Source organism: Ascaphus truei, chromosome 1 (assembly GCF_040206685.1).
Source record: "Ascaphus truei isolate aAscTru1 chromosome 1, aAscTru1.hap1, whole genome shotgun sequence".
NCBI lineage: Eukaryota > Metazoa > Chordata > Amphibia > Anura > Ascaphidae > Ascaphus > Ascaphus truei.
Genome location: NC_134483.1, coordinates 327,088,825 through 327,113,757, shown reverse-complemented (window position 1 = coordinate 327,113,757; position 24,933 = coordinate 327,088,825). Strand labels below are relative to the sequence as shown.

At 42.3% G+C, this 24,933-nt stretch overlaps 1 protein-coding gene across 3 annotated transcripts in view; it reads left to right on the top strand.

Moving 5' to 3' along the window:
- Positions 1 to 24,933, top strand: part of KCMF1 (potassium channel modulatory factor 1) — a 73,227-nt gene that overhangs the window by 9,738 nt on the left and 38,556 nt on the right. Inside the window, exon 2 of one of the 3 annotated variants that reach the window (XM_075606701.1) lies at positions 12,561 to 12,644. The exons of 1 other annotated variant lie outside the window; for it this stretch is intronic. In XM_075606701.1, the coding sequence (XP_075462816.1) occupies positions 12,561 to 12,644 (84 nt within the window). The remainder of the gene's footprint in view (positions 1 to 12,560; positions 12,645 to 24,933) is intronic. One more of the 3 variants, XM_075606702.1, reaches the window with a different exon arrangement.

The following is a 24,933-nucleotide window of genomic DNA, read 5'->3' as shown; positions in this document are numbered from 1 at the left end:
CGGACTTAAACCCCATCGAAATGTTGTAGTAGGATCTGAAGCGAGCTGTCCATGCAAGGAAGCCCTCAAATGTCACTGAGTTGAAACAGTTCTGTAAGGAGGAATGGGCCAAAATTCCTCAAAACCGATGTGAGAGACTGACCTGCAGTTAAAGGAAAGTTGAAGTAATTGCTGCTCAAGGTTACCAAATCCAAAGGTTCACATACTTTTTCACTCATGGATATTGAATGTTTAATCATTTGTGGATAAATAAATGTTGAGAAAATATAATGTTTTTTTGTCATTTGTTTGATCAAATTATCTTTATCTGTTATTAGGACTTGGATTAAGATCCAATAATATTTTAGGTTTGAAATATCTGAAAGTTCTAAGTGGTTCATAAACCTTTTTCGCTACTGTATATAAAACGGACCCATATTATGTAGTCTGCAGCGTGATGCTGTTTTCTCATGCAGTCACTGCCATTCACAGTAGTTATATGACTGGCACTGTCCCACACCCCAAGTTTAAACGGCCAGATGGGGGCATTTAAAAAAAAAAAATAAAAAAAAAAAATTAATCTAAAGAAAAGCAAAAATATGCATTCCTTACACTAAACAGTACATAGAAAACAAATGATGCATTTAGGATGACATAGGATAGCTAGGTACCTTGACAGAAGGTAATATGCATTATTTGAATGTTCTTGTACAAGTATGTAAGAAGACTAGTTATTTTTCCTGATGTCTTCACAATTGTACTATGCATCATTTGCTGTGATATAGGGGCTCAGGTCTTAATAGGCTAAGCAAAAAACAAAAGAACAAGGCGCACAACGCACATAGGCTAAGGTTGTCAAGGTTCGAAATAGCATTACACTTCCTATGGCAGGTCAATATTAGTCATTTGTAGACTAAACTGTATTGCCTTATTTAAATTTTTACCCAGCCATAATGTTGCAATAAGTTAAACACACACACACACACACACACACACATTATTATATTTATTTTTTGGGGGACATCACAAACTGTTGATTCGGAGGCTTACTGTGAACTGGCCTGGAACTAGAAGGCCATGTGAAAAAGATAGGAGAAACTGGACTTGGTGATCCAAAAAACAGCGTGACAAAGTATGGCAAAGGCAAATTGTCTGTATCTCATAAAGTCCCGAATGTTGGAGCCAGGCATAAGAATGCATTATAATGATTAAACATATTTATGCAACCCACTTAATCATGTACATAATTTGTATAAACTAACACTCACAATTTTAGTAGATACCACATTGAGGGCTGAACTCCAAGTGGTATTGTGGTTAATGGGGAAAGTTTAAGCCTTTTCGCTCCTTGGGATCCATTTGCATGTGAAAAAGATTACTTCATGCCCTGTGCCATATCTCCGTTTTTTTGTTTAGTTCCTGTGCGTTAATTTGAAGTAAAAGTCAATGTTTGTTAAATGATTGAATAAAAGTACATTTCGGCACTGAGAAGTCAAGTGTACTAGCCATTGGAAAATGGTGACATTTGATGCAGTTGCAAAATGTATGTACTGTCATGTGAAAAAGAAAGTACACCCTCTTAGAATTCCATGGTTTTACATATCAGGACATAATAACAATCATCTGTTCCTTAGCAGGTCTAAAAATTAGGTAAATACCTCAGATGAACAGCAACACATGACATATTACTCCGTGTCATGATTTATTTAACAAAAATAAAGCCAAACTGTAGTGGGGAAGAAGACCACAGGGTCGAAACGCGTTGTGGTGTAGTGCAGATCAACGTTTCCTGTAGCTGTTATTTGGACCAGACAAGCAGAGGGACTTTCAGAGACTGATATCTGGTGTTTCCCTCCATTCTGCAGTGAGAGGACCTCCCATACACCTCTGGTGTCCCAGATCATATATCAAAGCTAAGTATAGTGTAGCATTGGTCTTTCATTTTGCTCCTGGGGAGAGTGAATGTGATCTCCCCTAGAAAACTAGCAGAAATTTTGTGATGATCTCTGAACTTTATAGGGGCCACTAGCATGTTGGTCTCTGTGACAAGTTGACAAAAAGTATTTTTTTTTTTTTTACCTTTCTGGATAAATATAGTAAAATAATATTACTCAGAAATTGATGTCTATAAGCCTGGAGGTGTTTGCCAACCTGTAGAGCTCGTTTAGGGGCCAGGAGGCTTTAAGACGAGCCTCCGAATCATAGGAGGGGCGGCATACACACTAGGAGCTACAGAGATCGACACAGGGAATAGTGACATTAAAATTAAAGTAAGAGGGTGTGTGTGACAGAGAGAGATGTCGTCTCCCTGTATTAATAAGTGATGTGAGAAGAGTATAGAGCACTGCAAAGAAGTGATGTAAATAAATTATAATTAAATGTAATATATGGGGTAAAAAGTGTTATTGAGATAATAAATCTCCTATGAAAATGTGTGAATCTAAGGAAAAGATACAATGATGTAATGATGACCAAAGTGCAAAATCCACAATTTAGGAAACACAATATAAAATTGTTAGAGATAAATAACAATAACGTCCATGAAATAAAAAATAAAAAAAAAATTCTTCCTGGTGAGGATAAAATTCTTATCTGAAAGATGGTCCCAGAGTCCTGGATGTGGTCTGTTGCAGGCGTGTGCACCTCTCTGTTTGAGGTTTTACACTCTTTCATCACATATAGAAAAAAGAAGAAAGAAAGCCCAAAGAACACCCACAGTGTAATACAATTATAGAAATAGAAATAAGTTAAAACGAGCGGTATACCATTATCCCGCCAGGCGAACCTGTGGGCACCACCGTTACCCCTTCCCCCCCCCCCCCCTGCAAACTGTGAAAGTTGTTTTAACTGACACCTTGCGAGTTCAATACCACTTGTTTTAACTTACTTTTATTTAAAAAAAAGTGTGTTATGCTGTGGGTGTTCTTTGCGCTTTATTTTTTGTTTTACGTATTAATAGCCCAATTCATATATTCCTCTATGTGACATGATCATTGCTTAAAAGAGGAGTTTTGCAAAACCAATATCCAAATCTTGCTCAGCTCACTTTATGCATCGGATACAAGAAGGAAGTCCGAATGGCAAAATAATTGTGTCTTTTAAAAAAGATTGGATACCACCGTTGACCAAATACGGGTTCTTGTTATGGAGAAGTTTCTGCATCTTTATTTAAAAGTGCAAGGATTCTGTTCAGTAACACAATGGGTATTGCTAAAAAGGAAAAATTCCCCCTAAAATCATAAGGGACCCCAAATGTAAGCCCCTTGAGGAGGGAGGGGAGATGGAACCGGGGTGTGTTTTACTACGGCGTGTGACTTCAGTATATCTGAACATTAACTCCAAACCTCAGCATTTTAATGGATATTATACAGATTATAGGCAATAAAAATGTTTGAAGAGATGACCTTTAGAATGTAAGATCATGCAGGCGTATTCCTAAGCATTGGGCATGCATTTGTGCTATTTATGGTAATTACTAGTTTGTGGTCACTGGGACAATCCCTAGTGGAGCTTGTAGCAGTGTACTGTAGTACTGTAGTACTGTAGTACTGTAGTACTGGCTCACTGGCTCTATTTCTGGAGCTCCTTTGTTGTCTGAACCCTGAGTTCCTGGTGCACGATCAGGACAATAATTACAGATGTCGTTCATTCCTACGGCCCTTTCCCAGGCTCTAAATCCACCAGAAGAACTGGGAGGGGGTCTCCCTTAGGATGTGGTGGATTTTTGAAGTGAAACTTCTTTAGCGGCACCTACCACACAACAATTTCCCTTGCAGTAAATTGCCTTGAAGGTGACAGGAGTAAAGTCCTGAAGTGACGTCACTGCTGGCAGAAGAGGACATCAGTGACGTCAGCTCCCACCAGTCAACGGAGTGGAGCAGCGTCAGTCAGTCACACACCCACCCAGACAAACCCAAAGTCACCCACCCACCCAGTCAAAGTTACCCAGTCACTCAAACACACCCACACACCCACACAATACACACACCCACCCAGTCACCCACCCACGCACAGGCACGCGCACAGTCGCCCGCACGTGCGCAGTCACCCACACGCGCAGTCACCCGCATGCACACGCGCAGTCACTCGCACGCACAATCGCGCACAGGCACATGCGCGCGCACACACACCTCCACCCACACCCTCACACTCGCACGCACACACGAGGAATTCACTGTTTGCAAATAGAACGCGCGTGCTTGGCACACACCAGGTGAAATTTCTTTGCGTTTTGGTACTGAAATTGTTTTGATTTTTAATTAAAAACATCACCATCATAAATACAATTTCTGTGACAAAACAGTGACAGAAGACAAAGAAGTTTTACTTAAAATGCGCGTGCTCGGCACCCCTCCCTTTTTTTTTTCTTCTCGTGAGTATGCTATAATAATAATGTTTCTTCTATGGCACTGACCATGTACAGGCATACCCCGGTTTAAGGACTCACTCACTTTAAGTACACTCGCGAGTAAGGACATATCGCCCAATAGGCAAATGGCAGCTCGCGCATGCGCCTGCCAGCACGTCCTGAACAGCAATACAGGATCCCTACCTGTACCGAAGCTGTGCGCAAGCGGGGAAGCTGTAGAGGCTGTTACAAATGCGTTATTTACATCAGTTATGCACGTATATGATGATTGCCGTACAGTACATGCATCGATAAGTGGAAAAAAGTTAATGCTTCACTTTAAGTACATTTTCGCTTTACATACATGCTCTGGTCCCATTGCGTACGTTAATGCGGGGTATGCCTGTATGTAAACTCTTTCAGGTACAATGAGTCGCAGACCCTTAAAGCTTGTAATCTCTTTTTGGTGCTTGAGACACGGAGGTAAAGTGACTTGTCAAAGGTTACAAGCTGACACTGGGATTCAAACTGGGTTCACCCACTTCTAAGGCTGAGTCCATGGTGACTCCAGCTGTGCGGAGCTGAGGTTGAGGGAAAGCGGGTGCTTTCCCTGGCCTTAGTTTGCGCGCTGTCGGGGGCGTGTTGGGGAGCGAGCCAGTGACGTCACAGAGCTGGTTCGCCCTCATTGGGCGAACCGCTCACATGGCCGGCCCTGCGCTCCCGTGAGCGCCGAAACAATTTTTTTTTTACGTGCTACGCCTCTGCACGCCTGCGGACGCGTGCGCGAGCCCCTGCTAAAGCCGCTCTCATTGCGGCTGCAGGGGCTCACTGACAAGCGTCAGCGCGCCTCAGCATGGGGCGCTGACCATGGACTCAGCCTAAGGCAGTGACATTACCACTAAGCTTCAGCCCAACAGCATTACAGTATGGGACTACAATTGGAAGTGTTTGCAGCCTCCGCCTTTTTGCACAAGGAAGGGGATCAGGACAAGTAACCACTGGAACTCTGCATCCTGCTGATGCCGTTAGTCTTGTGTGAGCTCAGTAATGGGCAAAATAGTGCTGAATATCCTTAAAAGGGAGCAGGATCTGCTGAGCTTTCAGTTTGGGTGGTTCGAAAGCACAATATAAAACAAGTCTCAGTAATTGCACATCAGTGAATCCCCCCAGGACCACATGCTGTGGTCATTACTATACTATTAAGTGACTGCCAATTCCTTAATCCTGATTGTGTAGCATCTTTCTTTTACTACAGGGTACGGATTTTAAGCGCCACTTCTTGCTTTCCCCTTTCTTCTTTTAACTGTTAATTAAGATTTTACATTTTTACAGAAATTAAGGCGAAACCTAATACAAATTGATGGGGTTGGACAAAATGGTTAACACTTCGGAGCCTCCCTGCCGCATTCCACACAAACCGGTGCAGTTCTGAGTGGCCTGTTAGTCACCGCCAGTCGCAGCGTGCCATCCTGCTTTCATGTTGCGCGCACAGATGCCAGAGACAGAATTTTAGGCAATCGCTCAGGCAATTTCCATTTCTGGTGAACAGACAATTTATACACTGTTAACTATATTACAAATAAAATAAAAACAATACTGCGTGTAATGAAAACATTTGATCGACTATAAAGGTGTAAAGTACAAAATGGAGAGCGAAAAAAAGGGACGCTACTGCCTAGAGAGTAAATAAGAGAGCCAGTGATAGATTTACATTATAAAGTCCTTTTTGAAATCATTCCCAATAAAGGACCACATTTCTTGAAATGTAGTTAATGTGAATGATTTAAGTGCAGCTACTATTTCATAACTGTATACTAAAAGCACTAATTTCCATCAACCAGCGGGCGAGAGTATGCAGTTCTTTCCAATTGAAAAATTAATCTCATAACAAGCAAAATGATATCAAAAAGTATTTTTTTTTAGAAGGGACTGGGAAAGTGTTTAATAATTACACTTGTTCAGGTTTGAACTATTGATTGTGGAAGTATCAGCAGTTTTCAGATGACTTAATCTCAATACATGGCTGTTTCCTTGATAACCTCTGTTTCCTAAATTACTACTTCCCTCTCTCTATGCTACTTGCATTCCAAACACCCAGTCTTCAATAGAAATTCCACATGGGCAATTTTATTTAATTCGACTTGGTGTACCTTTTTGTTCTTGAATTACCAGCTTTTACAGCTTGTACGCACATTATTCAATACATATCCTCACCTTTGTAATGTTTGACTGCCCTTGCTGTCACGTAATGTTGTTATCTTTATGTTGATATCACATGTGGATTTAAATACTCAACAAATTCAGTGTACCAAGGGATTGAGGAGAGAAAAATAAATAAAGGTGCAAACAAAAATACCTACAACTAGCCTTTATATGCGTTAGTTCAATGTTCTTTTCTTAATATTCAAGAGCTATTGGGAGAAGAGTATAAAATAGCTTATAGAGTAGGGATTTTGTGGTTTATTGATTTAGTGTGCATTTTATGTGATCTGAATTTTTTTCTCGGATATTGATGATGGCAAGGCCTTGTACAGAATAACATGCTTGATAACACTGCCTAACCACACAAATCTTCCCTATATTCCCAAATGAAAACCTTCAAACACAGTATGTCAGACATGTACTGAGCTCCCTTTTTAAACCCATTGGTGAGCTTGTAGTCACTGTGATTATTAGTGGTATATCAAGAACTGAACAACCTGTGCCAGCATTCTATGCTCTAGATTTCCCAGAATTCTATGCTCTCCAGTCCCAGAATTCTATGCTCTCCAGTCCCAGAATTTTCTGGGAACCAGTGGACACCACTGTTCATTATACTTTGTAAAAATTAGAATTGAATAAAAAAGGGAGGTGGAGGTGCTACATTTTTTGTATGTAACAGAATAATAGATGCCATAGTCTGAATAATCCGAAATATATAGAAGTATATGTGCACCCAAAAATGTTTAATACTCTACTTGCGGGTGCTGAAACTCAATGGTGAAATCCCATAGAAATGAGAAGCAGTTATTAGTCCAACGTCTAATTCATCAAGTTTTCTTAAGAAAGGTGTGCTGCGTTGGACTGAAACGTTGGATGAATAAATACTAACCACTTGACCACTTTTTTGAAGTGCTACTTTTTTCGCTTAATTTCTATAGCCTGAACAATAACACAAGCTCCTGACTAATGTTTTGTGACGTTACGTGAGCTATGCAGAACACTATAGCAGTAGGCTTATAACACAGGTGTTGGACTGCTGTGGTTGTAACATCCTTCTAGTGCTCATTAAGCATGTATTTTCAATGATGGAATCGGAATGAAAGACTTTGAAAGTGATACATTTATTGTAACCTTGGGATATGGTTTACAATCATCTTTGTCAATTTTAATATCTTTCTTCCCATCAAAGGATTTTGCCCTTGGTGACATTCATGCACAACAGTGGTTGATTATTGGATGGTTACCAAACTCCTGCAGTTGTGACACCTCACCTTGATGTAAATGCTCCAAAGACTTGCTTGCTTCAAATAATGTTGGTCAGGGGTTATGATCAGAACAGCAGTGTCTTATCAGTCTCATCACTGGGATATTGTGGTGGTATCCTACCTCTTATTGTGCCAAAGGTGGGTCAACATGGCTAGAAGATTGAAATGTGTTGTAGAGTAAAAAAAGAATTGCATTAGAAAGACATAATGATTGGACAAGAGCAGAGAGAATGCATTCTTATTTAGCAGTTCTATCTTAAAACGAAATATTAATTGATGCATATGTTTCCCAAGCTTGGCAAACAGAGGTAATGGAAGAACAGGGCACATAGTAATCATGCATATTTATTTAAAATCTTGATGCAAATGTTAGTAATGGAGACGCTGATTTAGTGTTGACACTTTATTGAAGCTGCAGCATAGATTTAAAGTCTAGCTGCCACTTACTTGTGAAATTGGGTTAGTTTTCGTCTCAGTAGAATTGTCTTTTGATATCTCAAACATCCGTATGCAGAGCCCTTTATTCATCTTATCATGGAACAATCAATCACTGGTCCAGTGCAAGCTAAGTGAATGAGGGCATGTACCGAGTAACTAGGTGAATGAGCTGCTGCACCAGACAAATATATGAATGGATTTTTACATCAGCTGAATAAATCCGGGAAGGGTTGAGGGTCTGCACAGGGCAGATAGACCAGTTTCATGATCTCTTTATATTACACTAAATGAACATTTGTCATGTACGTTTTTATCAAGGTCTATGCTTGCTATTTTGTGTGTAATAGATTGAGGTAGATATCGATCCTTCCTTCCTTTCTGTAGCAAATAATTCGTTTTTTTTGTGTTGGCACAGACATTTACCAAAAAACCTTGTCGCCTATGAAGGATATTTAGCATGTTGCTGTTATCTGCATTTTCACAACAAGCACATGGAAATTCCTTACAATGACCTGCAGTAAATGCTGTTGTCATGTAACATTTATAGATATGTATTATAATACTACATTGTTCATATTTAATAAGCTAAAAAGTGAATGTCTTGGAAACGTGCGGGGGTCCTACATCTGCAGGTAGTACAGTTTAATTATGGGGCAACCACTGTTTCAAATAATATTTATTAAACAAAAAGGGAGAAGCATCAATTGATGCTTTAATATTTTTTAATGTGTAAATAACGTACAATATTTGTTTTGTCTTAATTCCCAATTTTCCCATTTAAACTGGCATTCTAAAGTTGGTTATGATGGTTAATTATGAGTACTCCTATAGCACAATTTAAGAGCATTAAAACACTAAACTTCAGGCTGCAGTATTTTACAAAATCCCCAAATAATACTAATAAAAATGTACACTTTTTTTTTTAAAGTCATCTGCCACCTAGTTTTAACATATCAAATATATTGTGGGCATGAAATCAATTCAGTCTTACTGTATGTGGAACTGCACTTTTGTAAAATTATTAATACATGGCATGCCTGCCTGGTTATTTTGTCTGTCACACTGCAGTTTCTAGCTTTAGTGATTTCTAATTGAACATCTTGGTAACTGCTTATACAGATAATGTATGCCGAGTTAAGCAGCGAAAGTCTTGTGTCCATTTTGAGTGCCAGACGCCTGCCCTTAACTTACTTCTGTTCAGCCTTTCTGTGTTCATTGGTGCCGGTGAATGCTGGTGTTTCGTGTTTCAGATAGGGTGCATACTTGATGAAACTTAGGCTGCGGTCCCAGTCATGTCTGTGACACGCGCGCCCTGCCTGCGGGGGGGGGGGGGGGCGCGTGCACAGCGCGGTCTGAGAGGAGAAAGGGAGCTTGCGACGGGAGCGGGCGTGGTCGGGGATTTGCGGGGGCGTGCCCATTACGTCACGCGGCTGGTTCGCCCTCATTGGGTGAACCGCCGGTGGGGGCGTGGCCACGCCTCCGTCGCAAGTTTTAAACTCAATTTCATTGAGTTTAAAAAAACTTGCAGCACAGCGCGGCTGCACCTTCAGCGTGAAGGTGCGTACTGGGCCCTTCCCCATTCAGGGGCGGTGCTTACACGCACAGCGCACGCCGCGCCAGTGACTGGGACCGCAGCCTTAGACTAGTTCGTGAGATTATTTATTGTGAGCTTGGGCCCCCTCTCAACAGGTAGGTTGGAGAGAGAAGGCTAATATTATGAATCTATATACAATAACTTGCAACGTTGTTTTTGAGTTTTAATGGAATTTAATGTTATTTCATGTGTTGTTAAAGACAAAGGCATTTGACTTGTATTGGGCGGCAAAGCCATGAATTGGTAGCTCCTGCATACAGGCATACCCCGCACTAACATACGCAATGGGTCCAGAGCCTCTATGTAAAGCGAAAATGTACTTAAAGTGAAGCACTACCTTTTTCCCACATATCGATGCATGTACTGTACTGCAATCGTCATATATGTGCATAACGGATGTAAATAACGCATTTGTAACAGGCTCCATAGTCTCCCCTCTTGCGCACAGGTTCGGTACAAGTAGGGAGCTGGTATTGCTGTTCAGGACGTGCTGACAGGCGCATGCGTGAGCTGCCGTTTGCCTATTGGGCGATAGGTCCTTACTCGCGAGTGTACTTAAAGTGAGTGTTCTTAAACCGGGGTATGCCTGTACTATGAGGCAGTGGCATAGCTAGACATGTGCGGGCCCCGGGGGGGGGGGGGGAAATTCCGGGCCCCATTATAAGTGAACATATTCCGTCGAAAAATATACAGGAGAAAAATTTGCCTCGATTTTAAATTGGAGGATATCTTTCCTCAGCTCTCTCCCCCTTCCTCTGGCTCTCTCCGCTTCCTCCAGCTCTCTCCCGCTCCTCCAGCTCTCTCCAGCTCTCTCCGCTTCCTCCAGCTCTCTCCCGCTCCTCCAGCTCTCTCCAGCTCTCTCCGCTTCCTCCAGCTCTCTCCCGCTCCTCCAGCTCTCTCCAGCTCTCTCCAGCTCTCTCCAGCTCTCTCCGCTTCCTCCAGCTCTCTCCCGCTCCTCATCATCTCTCCATCTCTCTCCGCTTCCTCCAGCTCTCTCCGCTTCCTCCAGCTCTCTCCCTCTCCTCAGGTCTCTCCAACCTTCTCCAGCTCTCTCCCCCTCCTTCATACCTACCTGAGGGACAGGGTGGTGATAGAGACAGATGGGGGGGGGGGAGGGCTGGAGAAGGAGAGAAAGAGAGAAGATGATGTTACACAGCGGCGGGCTGCCAGAGTTAAGCAGAGGAGCAGCCGGCAGAGGAGTTATCAGTTGCACGGAGACATAGCAGGACGGCCGGGAGGAGTGTGCTGTAGCATCATAGACACTGGGAGTTAGGCTGCGCTTATAGTGCCGGCGATGCGACGGTCGCTGGAAAATCAAATAAAGATGACTTCCAGCGATCGCGACCAATCCGGCGCGTCACGCTTACTATAAGCGCACGCGACGGCGGCAATCCATTTGTTGCGTCGCTGTCGCCGGCACTATAAGCGCAGCCTAAGAAAGACTTCCAGGTCGGACCGCAAGGGCACGCTCCTCCCCGGACATCCTGCTCTGCCTCCGTGCAACTGCTAACTCCTCTGCCGGCTGCTCCTCTGCTTCATTCCGCCGCCGCGTAAAATAATCTCCCCCCGCCTGCCTGTGTCTGGGGGAGAAGAGAGCGAGCTGGTCAGCAGAGCCGCTGACAGAGGAGGAGTGCGGATCCCCGAGCTATAACTACGCCCCTGCAGTGAGGGCTTATAAACGGCTGTTGTTTTTCCATTCCTATGAATAAAATACTGACAGACAGTTTTACAGTTATACTCAATTATGAGGTGTATCACCAAAAATGTATAGAAGTGCCAGAAGAATGGAGAGGCACACACACCGAGCAAGTGTGAGTGTCCTATAGACTGGGTACAGTCAACAAAAAAGTCCCGTACCACGACTTGCACAAATTCATAATACTGTACAAAAAAGTGTTTAATTAAGAAACATGCCACAAAGCATGTCAGTAGCCTGGCTTCCTCAGGAACCGGTTGTGCGATTATTCTTAATTATATGGTGTGTTCCAAAAATGTATGGAACATGAAAGAATTTAGGATCTGAGAAAATCCTCATATCTGCCAATGAAAGGAGAAAATGGGAAATGATTCAGTAGCTGAAAATGAGTGTAAAAAAAAGCTGTAAAGACAAGCTACTGGTGTGAGGTGAAGAATCATGGTGTGAAACGGTAAATAGTGTCACAGAAATACAAGTACTTGTCCCCACTCTTGCTCCATGGCAGTTTCTGTCCTTATCTTGCTTTGGGAGACTAGTTTTCAAAGTATGTCCCTAAAGGTTTTATTAGTGGACACTGAAACCCCCCAAATCTCACTGCAGGCATATGGGCAATCTGTACATTTCCTTTCACTGACTGCATATCTGTGCTGAAAAAAACCCAATACATAATACTGTACATTTGTGCTACACCTGTAGAAATATATTAATCAACAAAGCTATGCATTTGTGCTACACCTGTAGAAATATATTAATCAACAAAGCTATGCATTTGTGCTACACCTGTAGAAATATATTAATCAACAAAGCTATGCATTTGTGCTACACCTGTAGAAATATATTAATCAACAAAGCTATGCATTTGTGAAGGTCATCCAAGTGATTACTAGCATTGAAGTGGTGCCCGATTTGGTTATAGTTACATGTTGCAAAGCCATATATTGTGTTGCATCGTAGCCCTGTGTAGCTTAAACCTTTTCCCTGCCCTAATGACATGGCCACACCAGAAGCCCTATTGACCTTCAACTGCTTGTTTTATAGGGGAAGATGGGGCCGAAGCGATCACATGGCCGCAAATGCTGGAAGTCCCTGCCACCGGTTCCGGTTCGGAATTTTTTTTGAACGGCAATATCCCTCTATTTATTTATTTATTTATTTTGTGTTTGTTACCTAAATTTGGGGAGTCTCTAGCAGAGAACCACAGACTTTGTATCATCCCCTGAACTTCTTGCCTCCCCTGTTTCCATCCTAGGCTCTGGTGTAAGGCTACGCTTATAGCGACGCAACGTTGCGTCAAAAGAAATGCATTGCCGCCGTCGCGTGCGCTTACAGTAAGCGCGTGACGGAGCGACGGCTTGGCCGCGATCGCTGGAAGTCATCTCTATTTGATTTTTCCAGCGACCGCAGCCTGACGTCGCCGGCACTATAAGCGCAGCCTAATTCCCTGAGAAGTTGTGGTGCACAAGGCCATCTCTGGGTTAGAGCAGTGAGACAATGAGAGGAACATCACACATTATAGCATTGTTTCTTTGTTCATTGGCTTTTTGCCGGTGAAACTGGTATTTTTATTTGCTTTTGTTCTTCTAAATTGTTGCTACTTTCAATGGTTCTGCTCTGATTTAAGATGAAAAAAGCAATTAAAAAAAGTCCTCAGTACAGAGCCAAGGTCCCTTTAAATTCATTTTAAACCCTGCTTTTATTCAAATCATCTCCATTAATGTCCCTTGTCAAGCCTCTGCTTTTTGGATTAATTGAAATGAACCAGTGTGTATAAAATGACAGTTTTTATGTTCTTAATATCCCTTCATAGGGCTTTCCCTTGAGAATGATTCCCGTGACAGCCTAGTTGTAATTATTATTATAATTAATATATTTTCATTATTATGACTATAAAGCCCTCGCACATTTGCTCATTAAGATTGCTGTTATTAATACTAAAGCTATGGTTTATAAAGTACTTTATTTGTAGTGAAAGTTTATAGGATACTTAGGCTGCGGTCCCAGTGACTGCCACAGCGCACGCCTCGTCGTGCGCACAAGCACGCCCCCCCAATCACTCAGGTCCGAGTACATGCGTCGGCGCACATTCAGCAGCCGCACTGTACTGCAAGATTCCACACACGCGAAAAATTGTGTGTGGAACTTGCGACGGAGCCATGGCCACGCCCCAACCGGCGGTTCAGCCAATGAGGGCGAACCAGCCGCGTGAGGTCATGACCACGCCCCTGCAAAACCCGAACACGCCCCCTCCTGTCGCAACCTCTCCCTCTCTCCTGAAGACCGCAGATCGCAGTTAGCGCTGTGCACGCGCTGCCCCCCCCCCCCCCGCCGGGCGCGCATGTCACAGAACGCACTGGGGACTCAGCCTTAGAAGGACCGCTTTAAGATTGTGAAAGGCGTAATATGTCGGAGATGGCCTGACAGTATTAGTCCGTACCGTCACACAGTGAGCAGTTCACAAACTTTGCTTTCACATTTTCAGTGGGAAAGCTGTTGATACAATTACCTTAATTTGTAAAATGTAGACATTTGTAAACTTCTAATATTTCAGAAATGCTTTGGAGAATTTTAACAACCTTCTAATGTCTTTTTGTGATCTGACTGTTTCCCGGTCAATAGCATTGTTGGCCTATGTGTTTCTTTGACAAATGATGGCACCGTTTTTACCTTTAACAAATACAAACCAGCGTCTCAAATGTCCAATAAATGCAGATGGCAGGTTGTCAAACCGTTCTAAGTAGTCCAATCTGGAATATCCGGATCTGCTTGTATAATCCACGGAGAAGTGTCTCAGGACATGTGGGTTTAAACAAATAAAGAAATCATAGTGTATACTGTTAATTACTAATCTAGACCGAACAACACAACATAGACAACTGTTAACAGGACACACACACACTAAGCAATAAATAACATTGCTGAAATAACCAGTTAAGCTAATTTATTTAATTTAACTATAAAAAAAGACAATATATGTCTAAAAACACGTGAGCTGCCCCGCACTGTTCTTCCGGTTTTACAAAAACCAGAATGCTACTTACAACAAGTAGGTATTAATAAGGCACTTCGAGCAGTAAGCAGATGACGGCTAGTAGCTCCTCCTCTGCAAAGGAACTGGATGTGTCTGCCCCCCAATGCCATCTGTATGCTCCGTGCAGTGAGCTTTAGTGCAGGGGCAGACGCCGGGGGGGGGGGGGGGGGGGGGGGAAATCCACTTCGAGCTGTTCAGCTGTTCTCTCAGTGCCTGTATGGCTGCGCACGCGTCTCTCACAATCAAGTTTGCGCAAAAAATAAAAAATAGTCTGCTTGGATTGCACTTTTAAGCAGTTTACATAGTCTGTCTTGTGCATGTAAATTAGGATTTACTGTTTCAACCTAAGTGCAACTTTGCATAATGTATGGAAACTAAATTCATTGAGAGGTCCTGCACTTTGATTTTGCGCTTCCACGTGATGAGTTGTACTACAAATACGACACGTTCATTATAAAAATGTGTGACTGTGTGGGTGTCAAGTTTAGAAAACTGAAATGGAAATGCAAGGCCTCCGATTGGCTAAGCCAACACTGGGTTGCTATGGGATCTGGGCATCAATAGACAGACAATTCCCATCACCCGTGGCAACCTGTGATTTTTGATGGGAGGGTGGGGAGAAAACACCCCCTTTTTTTTTTTTTTTTTTTTTTTTTTTTATAAACTCTTTTACTGTTTGAGAGGCCTGTAGTATGTTGAAAGATCCCATTGCAAGGGGAGCCATATTTTTGCTCATTGTTTCAAATGAGCTTATGAATGTGACCATACAAGTTCTGGTGTTGATTTCAATTGTCTCAGCTTGGGAAGGTGGAACTCGGCAGTGAAACAAACCTTAATGTGGGGCTGTGCTAGTATTTATCTAAGCAGAGAGGCAACACAGTGACCAGCATAATATAGAAGATTGAATAAATATTACATTTCTCAGGACAGTACAACAAGCGTTCCAAAGATGTAAGGATTTGCAGCAAGTTAAAATGGAGTGTTAGATTGTAAGCTCTTCGGGACAAGGATTCCTTTTTCTAATGCCTACTTGTTTGTATGAAGCGCCTTTTCTGATTGCCACATGTATTACTACTGAAAAGCACTATGTAAATTGATAGCGCTATATAAGAAAATATATACATACATACAAGAAGACTTTTGTCTCTTTGCATTATAACTAGAGTGTCAGTGTATTATCTCCCTTAGCATGACTGTTAGGCCAGATAATTAATGTAAATGTCTGTTAGCTTAATGTCACGATTCTGCGTTATTGCGCAGTATGGCACTAAATGGATTTTGCAGCTGGCGGCTCTATTGTATTGATTTGCAAATCGCACATTAACGCAAATCACATAATAACGCGTTGACGTCACACCAGAAACACGTTGGTGTGCGACAACAGGTGCAATAACTTTGGTTACAGCTGTATATTGGTATAAAATAGTTGATGGACAAAAGTCGCAGGGAGTTTAATACTATGAAACTGTCACCTCTGAAATATAAAAGCTGTTGTAACTAAAAAGAACCATTTCAGACGTTTGTTTTAAATTCTAATCAGAATCCTATTAATGTTGCATCAGTATTTTGTGTAGAACGTTTGTTGTTGTCTTTCACTATCAATATGCTGTTTATGGAAGACCGTGGTGTCTTTATAAATAATTGAGAAATAGTTTTTGGGAAAACCTAAAACCATTGAGATTGCAAAACCCGATATTTCACACACGAGACTATAGCCGCATATCTTTTTATGTACAACCGTAAAGTCTCTGTTAACGACCACCACAAGAGCTGTTCTAATGGGACGCTTTTTTATTTTGGTTTTGTTCTGATAAATAGTGTTCAAGAGCTACTTCTAGAATTTCCAGAGTGTCGGCAGCATTGATGATCGGCCAAAAAATGTACACTTTCACTTATTCCCGAGTGCAACATAAATAATGACAGTAACCGAGACTCGCTGGTTGTTGAGCGCTTTCAACGGGCTGTGTGTTTGCTGCTCCAGCGCTGGTCTGGGCTTGCTTCCCCTTGTGTAGAAAATGACAGAGGCATCATTAGCTCGGTGAGACCTTTTGTCTGTTTAGCCTCAGGGCCCTGCAGTTTCCATAGCCATTGTAAACCAAAACCCACAACATGCCTTCTGTACTGGGACAATGTGCCATAAAACCTCTACACTGTTGGAAGGACCAGCAACACATTGCTCTTCAAATGGTTAAGCAAAAGGGGTAGGAACTAACATTTTGCCTGGTTCTTCTTCTACAAATATTGGGTACACCCCAATAAACTATAGTTGCTACTCCATTTAACAAGAAACAAAAATACTATATACAGTACCTGAGGTGTATATAAAAAAACATTCTAATACATACAGTATTATTAATTAGATATACTAGCAGAAGCCCACACAATAAAATGCAAGCGGTATGGATTTGTAACAAATAGAAATGGGGTCAAAATTTGTACTCGCATAGAGTTTTATATCGATTTACAGCAGCACTAGGTGGGGGAAAAAAAGTTGTGGGAGGTCCACCGCGTGACAGACGGACACTTGTGAAAGACTGTCATATTTATATCTGAATGTATAATTCATAATTCTGTGCAGACCGCGACACAGAAGATCCTTTAATTTAATCTATCTGAGACCCAAAGATTTGTCATGTCTCCTGCTGTATTAGTGATATAAATGTAAATAAAATGGCTCCGATGCCATTCAAAGCAGATCTTTGTATTTCATTTTAGTATGCACTTAAAAAAAACAAAAAAAACCCCATAATAATATTGGTAGGTGTTGGCACTTAAAAAAAAAAAAAATAGGTCAAAAACTTAAAGCAGCAATCCACATAAGTGGGTTGATGACCGTATCATGCAGGATAGAGGAAATGCCTCTGAATGTACGCGTCTCCGATAAAAGGTGAAGTTCTAAAAACACCTTTTTAGGGAAAACAGACTTGCTAAATTGTCTGTGTAGAAACTGATGCTGCTTTAGAGCACGGCTCTTCAACTAGTTCCCCAAAAGGGACAGATCAGAAAACTTTTAGGCGTAGAAGGGCTACCATCTTATTGTCATAATTTTAGATACATTTAAAGAGTTGGAAATGATTATTTTTCAACATTTTGCAGGCATGTATAACCTCTTTACCATGTACTGTATGTTTACATTGCCTTAACTAGCAAGTGAGTTTGTGTGGAAAACTGAACTTTGCTCCTGCTAATATTTGCAAAGGCAGCTTTGAGAGTCTAAGGGCCACATCAAGACCTTTGTGGTCACATTTGGCTGCCATTTGAAGAGCCTTGCGGTAGAACTTTCATTTTGTTTCCCCAGGTCATACTTCTGCCTAGGGTAACTTCCATTTTTCAGTAGGCCAAACATCTTCCATTTTGATTACATTATACCTGTTATTATATCATTATCAACAGCTTTTTTTTTTTTATCAATCTTTTGTTACATATATATTTTTTCCCTGCGAGTTATTCGTCCTGGATGTCACGTATGGCCCACCTGAGAGCACGCGACCTGCATACGGGACAGGGGTTAATACTCTGTTTGTAAGCGGCCCCACTCTTCCCCTTCGGAAAGGTCCCTCAAATGAGTTAACATCTCCCCTAAATCCATCCCAATATGCCACCTGTCACGAACAGCACACAAGTGGGCACGCGACTTCGATATGCAATCAGGGTTAATACACACAAAGGTACCTCCAATTAGTTAATATTAACCCCTTACTCAATTGCAATCATATCTATACACTGCGACCACCCGGGAAATGCAAATAAGATGTAAAATTAATATTTAGCAAAGGTGCCAGGTCCCTGTTTATTATAGAAAAAAACTGTGCACTTTAACACACCCAAATCCATTGTAGCAAAATGTGTCCAAAAACGTTAATACTCCAGAGCGTGCAGCAGTTCATTCAGAGCCCAAAGCATTACTTATTAAATGTTTTAATCTATATATAAAAATACAGTGCTTAGATTACAGAAAAAAAGTATTACAAGAACATACAATTACTATAAATGCAGAACAGTTTCTCAAAATAAAAAGGAGGAACATAAACAGAACACTCTATACATTATCCTTTTCATAGGTTTGCCCCAGAGAGGTCACTGGCTCAAGAACATAATATTGTATGTCTTTATTTATATAGCGCCAAAAGTGTACTCGGCACTTCACAAAGAATAGAGTACAGGAAATTATAATTATATAATAAGTGCAGCAAAATCAGACAATAGGAAAGGAAATCCCTGCCCCGAAGAGCTTACAATCTAAGAATATTCACTTGTTTGGTCCAAACGAACCTCTGTTGAAATCTTATTTTTCGTAATCTTTGCTCAGCCTTAAATACATTCCTTCCTCGTGGAAACAGCATAAACCCAGCCCCTGTTGTAAATCAGTTGTGAGATTCACAGATTTACAACAGAATAAAAAACCTACAAAATGACGTTTAAACCAACCCCCATATCTAAATGCCCTCCTAACTTTCCTTAACTAATACGTACACGTGAGCTATATTAATACATTCAAGCACTCATGGCGGACAAGACAAGTCTAAATATGACCATCTTAATCCTAAATTTGAGCGACAAATGAATATCTGTCTCTAATTACCTCTTAAACATACAGAGTGTGATGTCAGCACATGCCCCTTGGTGACAGGATTACAGATTTGTAACTCTTATGCAGAGGAAATGACATCACATGATATTCTCATTTTTAATAAAGTCACTCATGTCCAATACTTTCATAGCCATGCCCCCTCAACCGTACAGAGAATGCCTTTCAAGCTAGCTCTAAAAGACTCATGTTTAGAAACTTGTTGCAGGGGCCATATTTTATTCCCACATCTGGCAAGACAACTGCCCTTATCTCGAGACTATATCAGAAACATGCCACCCATCTGGCGCCTTTAGTGGACCATACAGGATAGGCACCCCCAATTAAACTCTATTGGAAGACAAGCACAAACCCAGAAAAAGTTCTGATCTGTTACAAACCCAACATATGGTATTTTTAAAATAAAACTCTAATCACATTAACCCCTGACGCACCAGATGAATTAAAATACACAATATCTCCTGATGATATCATGACACTACATTTATTTTTTGATGACCGCCATTGTTTGTTTTTCTAACAAAAATACTTTAGAGACACTCAGCCTGAATAACATCAAATCCTTACTAAGCTGTGTGTTGGTCATAATTAGCATAATGAGACTTGTACTTCACACACATTCCTACTTCCTTCGAAAGATTGGAATTTAAACCAAGCATTCCTCATTGCCAAGCTGTGTAATACGGCAGGCATAAGCTCATAGGGTCCATGTTAAAATGGATTAAAAGCAAAAAGTGACTCGCTTGAGTGCTCATTTGCATGCCATGGCCCAGAATCCCTGGCTGCAGTGGAAGCATTGTATGCCAAGAGATAATGGGGTAAAGGCAGGTTTCAGGATCTGTCTGAGACATGTGAATGTGCGCACAAGTGGTATTTTTATTTACAATACAGTGTAGGTTGGAGGGTTTTTGTCACTTTTTACCCACCATAATTTACTTTGTCTCTCATTGCCATGAAATGACTAAGGCCGTGCTTATAATGGTCGTGCGCGCGACGCCGGAACAAACATGCAGAGCAATGAAAGCACGCAAACGCCGCTTCCAGGCATGCGATTTTTGGACAGATTAAAAAATTTTTTTCCCTGCGCCAATGTTGACGATGCGCTCACGTGACATCACTGCCACGCCTCCCTGTCACTTCCCGATGCCTCCAGCCGGCAGTTGGCAGTGCAGGTTTTGCAAGAATGCAATCGCGCTGCTGGCTCTACTATAAAGTAGGGCTAATATAACTTCTCCGGCAGAGGGTTCTGCAACGCATTGCAGGCCACACTAGCAGTGGAAAGCTGAATGTTTAATGTCGGCAGGAAATACAAAATAAAGTTAATGTCTTCAATTAAGAGATGATTACAGGTATTGTACAGTGTTGTGCAGGAGGCTTGGTAATGTTTCATTACTGTACTAGCATTTATTACTCTCTGGATCTCTGAAACAATATTTCCAGGTGCCGGCTGTTCATTGATTTATTATCGTGTCGTTTCAGAATATGTATTTTTCTGAAAAATGCTGTTTATTGTTAGTACTAGTATGCATCTGTTAAAGGAGCCACCTCTATGCAGACAGCTCATCTGATAATATCTACAAGTTATGATGCCCACACCACGTTGTAGCATCTTTTAGTCCCAGATAAAGGCAGGAAATGTCGTTCTTCTCTTACGTGGGGTTTATTGACAGGGATTAAATCATATGCTAACAGGCCCACCTACCGCCCCTTTAAATCAAAACAACACATAAAAATAACACATACAGGATTCCCTTTAGGGAAAACTAACTACACAGTAGCTTTAGCCCTTGCTAACTGGATAGCCAGCTAAGCTGGTTCCCAAGCCAAAGCATGCCCTCTGCATACAACAATAAAGTGTTTTTGCTTATCTGTCAGTCCTTTGGAGCAGACGTCGCCGCTTCAGCACGGTCTCTCCTCCTTTCTTCCTAGGGGAACTCAGCCCCATGTTGAGCCCAGAGAAACTGCTCTGTAGGTCCTCTGTACCAGCTTCCGCAGCTGGGGAGCACTTTTTATCTCCCCCCCCCCTTCTCTGGGGAAACAGTCTCTGCATAGCAGCTTTCAGTTTGTCTTTAAACCACTTTCTTGTTCACCCAGACCAGCCAGGCTGATTAACTCCATTAGTTAGCAGCTGCTGTTGGCTTCTCTTTGAGGAATTAACTCTCTGTGGACTGGAAAGCACACTTACTGCACTTTTCCAGCCCCTAGAGGACAGTGATGGTATCCCATATCCCCCCACCCCCAGCGAAACATTGTCCTGTGAGCGGCCCGTGCATTATTCCCGTGCACCAGCTTCTTTGTCAGAGACATCTGACATCCATCTTTTCTTTTTCCTTGCCTTCCAGTTGAAGACTTTTTTCTTCGGGGCAAGTACTAGGCCTTCTGGGCCTGCAGACTGGTACCTCGCTACTTTTTTATCTTGTACCAGTTTGAGTTTAAGGTTGAAGCTCCGCTTTTGTTGTGTCCATCCTTGCAACGGTTCCTGAGCATCCTGCTGTTTATTAGCTCTCTCTGCCAGGACTCTATGCCACTCTGTGACCTTGATCTGTGATACAGAAGATGCATCTCTGTTTTCTTCCTCTTATGCTCAGTCTCCCTTACCCTGCAGAAGAGCCTTGACCTCAGTCAGCTCATTGGGTTCACTCGCCAGTGACTGTTTGGCCTTCTCTTGTGAAGACAGCAACTCCGCTTTAGCGGTAATGGTTTTTGGACCATTTATCTTCAGTACTTCAATGTGGGCGGGATTCTTATTAACCCGAAGTGCACCCCATGACGCCCCTCTATTACAGTCGGCAGACTCGTAGGCTTGGGCCTTTCTGTCTTGACTCCTTAACTTACTCCATTGGGAGTGTCGCTGGACAATCTGTGAGGTCTTTTTCATCTTACGATCGCGGACACACTTCCGTCCCATTTGCGACTGTCTCTTCACAGTGGCTGCCCTTATGGCAAGGAATCCACTTTGGGTCCCATGGGCACAGTAGCATGACTGGATTCTTACTGTGCTACTCCATCGCAACTTGGCCTTCCCATTCCGAGCCCTGTGGAAAGTAGACTGTAGTACTGCAAAGGTATTGCAGTCACGCTTCCTGGAGCGCGTCACTTGCTCAGGTGGTTCAAACTTTGTGATCTTTTTTTTTCAATTTAGCGGTGTCCTCAGCTCTCACTGTACCCTTGTCTTCACGGTCATTAGTTTTTGTAGGATACAGACGCTTGGGCTGATCCAATACCTTTTTCTCCAACTTCAGCTGAGAAACCTCCTGCTGGGCAGCAGTAGAGTCCAACTTATCGTCCCGCTCAGTCTTCAGAGCCTCGAGCTCCTTGCCCAGGTCATGCTTTTGTTTCTCTGCCACCTTGCGGCCAGCACGTTCAGACTCCAGGTCCTTCCTCAAGTCTTGAAGCTGTCCTTCTGCATTTCTTTTCCCATTTCGTGCACCTGCTAGTTCAGCTTCTTTGACATTGAGTTGTGATTCCACATCTGCCAGCTGATTCAGAGCAAGATTTCAATCTGTTTCCTTTTCTTAATTTCTGGCCTGCAGCATGTTTAGTGCTTCAGCGAGAAACTGCTGTCTCTTGAAAACAACATCTTGTAATTCTCCTCTTAGCGTCTCCATCTCTTCAATGTGGTCGCTCTGAGTTTGCCTCCACGTATCCTTCATCATACCGCGGAGCTCTGCATTTTTTGTCGCTAGGAACGCCGCTGCTTCTGTTTTCCAGGCCTCTTTCTCCTTGGCGTACTGACTCACGGGGAGGGAGCAACCCCGCTGCTTCTCCATCTCTTACCCCAGTTTCTGGACCTTTTCCCGCTCCCCCTCATACAGAGCCACCTGGCATCTAAGCTCTGCCTCCAGCAATGTTCTGGTGACACGCAGCGTGGCCTTCAGATCTTCATACTGCTCTGTGGGGACACACTGGGTATTCAGCCGTTTCTGTAGCACTTGTACTTTGTGGGAAGCCTGGACATTTGCTTCCTGTAGAACTTGCTGCTTCTCCTCTGCATCTGTCTGTTTCTCCTTGGCCGCTTGCAGACTTGAACGTAGCTCTTGCAGCTGTCTCTGCCGTATTTTTATTTTATTTTATTTATAAAATGTTTTACCAGGAAGTAATACATTGAGAGTTACCTCTCGTTTTCAAGTATGTCCTGGGCATAGAGTTAAAATGACAAATAATACATGGTTACAAATACAGTTACATAAGTGAACATTATATGTATATAGGACATTGCATGCACAGTTAAAGATAATATATTACATTAACGGAGGAAGAAAACACAGTGCTCAACGCTGAGACTTCAAAAGAGGAACTGGAAGAGGCGGTCAAAGCATTAAAAATCACTAAGTCACCTGGCCCTGACGGCTTCACCAATGTCTACTACAAGAGATTCTTGCCCACACTATCCACGCATCTCTTAAAAACATTCAACCATTTCATGGAAGGGAACCAAATCCCCTCCTCAATGTCCCTTGCCAACCTAGCTATTATACACAAGGAAGGCAGAGACCCGATGCAATGTGGAAGCTATCGTCCAATCTCTCTTCTCAATACCGACCTTAAATTATATAGCAAAATATTGGCGAATAGATTAAACCCCATCTTACCGAGACTCATAAATATTGATCAAGTAGGATTTGTCGCGGGCAGGCAAGCCTCAGACAACACTCGTAAGAGAATTAATATTGTTGAGCATGTCCACCTCACAGGAAGCAAAGCATTACTTTTGAGCCTAGATGCAGAGAAGGCGTTCGATAGAATAGATTGGCTATTTTTGGACCACACTATGCGCAAATTTGGCTTCAAAGACGCATACCTAGAAGGGGTCCGTAGACTCTACCAAAACCCGTCAGCAATGGTAAAACTACCAGGGGGCAGTAACCAGAGATTCGAGATCACAAACGGAACTCGGCAGGGGTGCCCCCTGTCTCCTCTTCTCTTTGCTCTAACCATAGAACCCCTGGCATCGGCAATCCGAACCAATATAGACATCCAAGGAATAGAAATTGGGCACAGGCAACATAAAATATCCCTATTCGCAGATGATGTCATCTTAACTCTCTCCAAACCTCAAATCTCCCTCCCCAACCTCCAAAAAGAACTCCTGGATTTCGGAAGAATCTCAGGATACAAAATGAATAGTGACAAATCGGAAGCCTTGAATTTAAGCCTGCCAGAGCCAGAGGTGAAACTCCTCAAACTAAATTTTAACTACCGTTGGAGCTCCTCCTGTATCAAATATCTGTGAGTCAAGATATCGAGGACCTATCAATCCCTATACCAACATAACTACCCGGCCCTGTTTCGGAAAATCAAACAAGACCTAGATAGATGGGGAGGATATCAGATATCATGGATCGGGAGAATGATCTCGGTAAAAATGAATATACTCCCTAGATTACTATACCACTTCCAGACTCTCCCGGTCCACATCCCTGGCTCAGAATTGAAGAACATCCAAAAACTAATTTTCCAATTTATTTGGCAGGGTAAAAAAACCAGAATCGCCAGAACAGTTCTACTGGCCTCAAGGGGGAGAGGAGGACTTGGAGTCCCAGACATTATAAGATACTACCAAGCCACCCAGTTGCGACAGGTAGTCTGGAACGCAAACCCAAACCAATACTGCTGGCTAGATATAGAATCATATTACGCCGGGACGCCTTCACTGCCAGCGTGCCTTTGGTCCCTGAGCAGGGAAGACATGCAAAATAGTAAATTCAAATTAGGTCCGATGAAACACACATTGGAGACCTGGACGAAATGCAAACTCAAATTCAAGCTCACAGTACCTCATTCTCAACTTACAC